The 4,879-nt window shown below is 49.8% G+C and overlaps 1 protein-coding gene across 2 annotated transcripts; it reads right to left on the bottom strand.

Annotated features, from left to right (window-relative positions):
• tspan13a (tetraspanin 13a) lies at positions 1-4,203 on the bottom strand. 2 transcript variants are annotated; one of them, XM_056286565.1, is made up of 6 exons: positions 4,000-4,203; positions 2,237-2,404; positions 1,827-1,907; positions 1,558-1,671; positions 1,312-1,431; positions 1-1,009 (listed from the first exon to the last, which is right to left on the bottom strand). In XM_056286565.1, the coding sequence occupies exons 1-6, from the start codon at positions 4,060-4,062 to the stop codon at positions 935-937; spliced, it is 621 nt and encodes a 206-aa protein (XP_056142540.1). In that variant the 5' UTR covers positions 4,063-4,203; the 3' UTR covers positions 1-934. The 2 variants fall into 2 exon arrangements, with proteins under 2 accessions (XP_056142540.1, XP_056142541.1); XM_056286566.1 differs by lacking the exon at positions 4,000-4,203 and adding an exon at positions 3,555-3,663.
• Positions 4,204-4,879: the final 676 nt, after the last annotated feature.

The raw sequence follows: 4,879 nt of genomic DNA on the forward strand, positions 1-4,879 counted from the left end.
TACTACACTTGTGGTTTTATTAACCTTACAAGCCCCTAGGCGTACAGATCCTGGTGTAAAGGAACAATCCGAATCTTGTAATCATCCAAGAACAAAAATACACAGAAACAACCAAAACCTCTACGAAGAAAAACACAGTCATCCACATCCATACTCCTTCAACACTACCGCGTCACCCTGTTTGCTCAAGGTGTTCACGGTAGGTAAACATAGATGTTAACAACAACGTGAACCACGTTAGGATTTAAAGTGACGGTTCTCGTCTTTCCATTTATGGTCTGCATCAAAGTGTAATCAGTGAAACAAACTAAGCAAAAATGCATTACTTATGGAATTACTTATGGAATTACTTATGGAATTTCCCTAGGCAGAATAGGAAATCAGTAGGATATGAATGTGATTTACAATGTGAATGAAAAAAATCCGCAGTGCAGCGTTCAGGGTTCAGCGCAGCATTCAGGGTTCCAGTGTTCAGCAAAGTGTTCAAGGTCAGCACAGCGTTCGGGGTTCAGCGCAGCGTTCAGGGTTTCAGTGTTCAGCGCAGCGTTCAGGGTTCAGCACAGCATTCAGGGTTCCAGTGTTCAGGGTTCAGCACAGCATTCAGCATTCAGGGTTCAACGTTCATGGTTCCAGTGTTCAGGGTCAGCACAGCATTCAGGGTTCAGCGCAGTGTTCAGGGTTCAGCACAGCGTTCAGGGTTCAGCGCAGCATTCAGCATTCAGGGTTCAACGTTCAGGGTTCCGGTGTTCAGGGTTCAGCGCAGTGTTCAGCATTCAGGGTTCAACGTTCAGGGTTCCAGCATTCAGGGTTCAGCACAGCGTTCAGGGTTCAGCGCAGTGTTCAGGGTTCCAGCGTTCAGCACAGCGTTCAGGGTTCAGCGCAGTGTTCAGGGTTCCAGTGTTCAGGGTTCAGCACAGCGTTCAGCAGCCGGTGTTTACAGAAAGGCTCCTGGATTTGAGTGAGGGTCCTTTGTATTTCTGTATCTGTGAGTTAGCCAAACTCCCAGGATCTGAAAGAAACCAACAGAGCATTACTTTAGCACGTCCCCATCCGTTTAGACCTGCCACAAATCACCTGAGATGGTACATGGTACAAACAGCTCTGTTGAGCAAAAGCACATTTAAATCAGAAATTGTATCGGAGCACCTCAACAATTTAGACAACTGCAATTGCTCGGAGGGTTAAAAAAGGTCGTTCAGGGTTGCTTAACCTCACCCCCACCATCCACCCCCACTTGCACCCTGCCTGTTAGTGATGTTCATGCCAGCCTTCATGTCTTGTGTCTACTCCACTACCAGACAGGTTACTGACCTCTGTAAAACTGAAGAACAGTCCGACCCCACCCACAAACCGCAGGATGTTCCCAGCATACGCCTGGATGGTGTTTGAACAGGTGTAACAAGATTGCGGAGGCTTCTGGTGGAAACAGTTCTAGGGTGGATAAGTCCAGAAAAAATAAGTAAATCAACAACTGCAAGTGTACAAGACAGTTTCTTCAGATCAACCAAGTGTCTGCTGGGGCTAAAAGAAAGAAAGAAAAGAGAGGTAGAAACTTACAGCTGCACATGTGCTGTTGTAGTCCACATGAGAGAAGCCACAGCAGCCAAGAGTTTTCTCCACATCTCTCTGGGTGGCAAGCGAGTGGTTCCACCCGATCTCCAAGAGTTGGTCCTATCAATGTATATTCATGTTCAAACACCACCATGGACATTTATCTCATTATTTCAACATGCGAGGCCTTCTCCATCTCTGGAAACAGGTATGGTGTGACTACACCGCCCACAAAACAAATAACATGCAGGGATATTCTGATCAAGAACACATACCTGCTGGTCTTTGTTCAGTGACAGACAAACGCAGGACACAAGGAACTGCACTACGAACACCATAAACAGGGTTATCATGTACTGCGCCCAGCTAAGGAAGGTCACATGGGATTAAAACCAACCTAAAAAATTCCAGAAATGTGGCATTGTAGTCTTTGGAGCCTTGATACAACTGCCCTAGAGCTATCATTACATCAGTAATCAAACGATATGCGCCGTGTGGGCAACAGAAATAAAATGCTTCAACTGTGGTACACAAAAACTGTTCTCACTGGCGACTAAGAGGAATGACTCTGGCTGCTGTGTCACTAAACAAACACAACTCATGAGCACGTCTACTTCCTGGTGCTGTAACACACACACACACACACACACACACACTTGTACATAGCAAACAAAAAAATGGATACAAAGAAAAGCAGGACCTGATGGTGCTTCAGGGCACCACAAAGCCCCACAACGGCCACCATGAACAGGAAGACGCCCACGCCAATTACCCCCGCCGTCACCCGGATGCTGGACAGCAGGCCAAACCATTTACCCCAGGCTGCCACTCCAATCAGCAGCAGGCTCACCATCTGAGGACACAAACGCTGTCACATAACTTAACCCCACTATGGACAGAATACCCCCACTATGGACAGAGTACCCCCACTATGGACAGAATACCCCCACTATAGACAGAGTACCCCCACTATGGACAGAATACCCCCACTATGGACAGAGTACCCCCACTACGGAAAGAATACCCCCACTATGGACAGAGTACCCCCACTACAGACAGAATACCCCCACTACAGACAGAGTACCCCCACTATGGACAGAATACCCCCACTATGGACAGAATACCCCCACTATGGACAGAGTACCCCCACTATAGACAGAATACCCCCACTATAGACAGAGTACCCCCACTATGGACAGAATACCCCCACTATGGACAGAGTACCCCCACTATGGACAGAGTACCCCCACTATGGACAGAATACCCCCACTATGGACAGAATACCCCCACTATAGACAGAGTACCCCCACTATGGACAGAATATCCCCCACTATGGACAGAGTACCCCCACTACGGACAGAATACCCCCACTATGGACAGAGTACCCCCACTACAGACAGAATACCCCCACTACAGACAGAATACCCCCACTACGGACAGAGTACCCCCACTATGGACAGAATACCCCCACTATGGACAGAATACCCCCACTATGGACAGAATACCCCCACTATAGACAGAGTACCCCCACTATGGACAGAGTACCCCCACTATGGACAGAATACCCCCACTATGGACAGAGTACTGTCATCCCTTCCATGGCAATAAACTTCAGACAACACTCCCGTGTGTAACATTTCAATGCACACATTAAACAAACACAAGTGAAATGCACAACAGGCTCACTATGTCCAGCAGCCATACCGATTCCGGTAAACTGACTGAACTTGTTCAGTCGTTCTCAATCAGGTCTTCAGGTACCACCAGTGCTGCTGGTTTTGCTCCAGGTAGTTCATCACATGCACCTGCTGCCTCCGATTAACCAGCGGCACCGGCGGTGCCCGCGGACCTGCCCGGGACCTGCCCGGGACGGGGCGTAGTGGGCCACCACAGCCTGGTCACTGAGCCTTTCACAGAAGAAGAGCGCAACCTGCGACGACCTGGCTCACGTGCACCACGTCGTCATGTGTTCTGCGCATGCTGACGTGACCTCGAGCACTAACCGTGAGGTAGGTGTTGCACATGGTGCTGCGCCGTGGCTCCCCGCTGGCGGCGTGTGTGTCTGCGTGTGTGTGTTTTCCATTAAGGGTCAACGCATCACCTGTGTGTAGGCTGTGAACCATGCACGGGACCCGCAGAACTGGTCTGGCAGGCCTCTGCAGAAGGAACTGCGGGTTCCGCTTTCGTTTTGCCTTTGTAGGCTTAACTGCCCCCCCCCCACACACACACACACACACACGCCTAACCCGAACCTAAGCTTAATTCTAACCGTACCCCTAAAACCGACTCCTAACCCTAAAATAGACCCTTTTCCTTGCGAGGACCTCTGAACGGTCCACACAAGGTACGTGCATCCTTGTGCGGAACACACGCACGCACACGCACACACACGCACACCGCAGCAGCCGCCGCCGCCGCCGCCGCCGCCGCAGCTCGGTGTCCACTTACAACGTAGAGGAGGTTGAGCGCGCAGAGGGAGGTCTTGGAGCAGTTGAAGCCGCAGCACGCCATGGCCGCTAGCAGGAGAGTCCTCTTTCCAAGGCCAGCCGTTCTTCTCCGTGCGGACTTCCGGTCTTATCGTCAACACTTCGCCTTTGTGTATTTTTGTTTCTGCCACGAACACAAACGCGCTCAGCCGCGGTGCAACTGGGAGCTTAAATACACGAGACCCGGCGCGCCCCTTTCCTCCAGCGATGACGTGTGAGCTGATTGGTCGATTCTGCGTGTGTGTGTGTGTGTGTGTGCGTGGTGGCGGAGGGGTAGGAGGAGTTGGGGGTTGTAATGTACATCTGCAGTGTCGTGAAGTTGTGGTGTTTCGTTGTGATGGCGTTTGGTTGTGATGGTGTTGTTGGGCTGTTTGTTGTGATGGTGGTGTTGTGTTTGTTGTGATGGTGTTGTTGGGCTGTTTGTTGTGATAGTGGTGTTGTGTTTGTTGTGATGGTGTTTGTTGTGCTGTTTGTTGTGATAGTGGTGTTGTGTTTGTTGTGATGGTGTTTGTTGTGATGGTGTTATTGGGCTGTTTGTTGTGATGGTGGTGTTGTGTTTGTTGTGATGGTGTTTGGTTGTGATAGTTATGTGGTTGTGATGGTGTTTGTTGTGATGGTGTGTGGTTGTGATGGTGTTTGTTGTGATGGTGTGTTGTTGTGATGGCGTTTGGTTGTGATGGTGTTGTTGGGCTGTTTGTTGTGATGGTGTTGTTGGGCTGTTTGTTGTGATGGTGGTGTTGTGTTTGTTGTGATGGTGGTGTTGGGCTGTTTGTTGCGATGGCGGTGTTGTGTTTGTTGTGATGGTGTTTGTTGTGATGGTGTTGTTGGACTGTTTGTTGTGA

Source organism: Lampris incognitus, chromosome 9, assembly GCF_029633865.1.
Source record: "Lampris incognitus isolate fLamInc1 chromosome 9, fLamInc1.hap2, whole genome shotgun sequence".
NCBI classification, from domain to species: domain Eukaryota; kingdom Metazoa; phylum Chordata; class Actinopteri; order Lampriformes; family Lampridae; genus Lampris; species Lampris incognitus.

Bases quoted from the DNA above. Each gene is read 5' to 3' on its own strand.
- tspan13a (XM_056286565.1), bottom strand. From the start codon at position 4,062: ATGGCGTGCTGCGGCTTCAACTGCTCCAAGACCTCCCTCTGCGCGCTC. The intron at 1,432-1,557 runs GTAAGTTTCTAC...TATCCACCCTAG, and splicing joins ACAACAGCACATGTGCAGCT to AACTGTTTCCACCAGAAGCC. The intron at 1,010-1,311 runs GTCAGTAACCTG...GGTTTCTTTCAG, and splicing joins TGTTCTTCAGTTTTACAGAG to ATCCTGGGAGTTTGGCTAAC.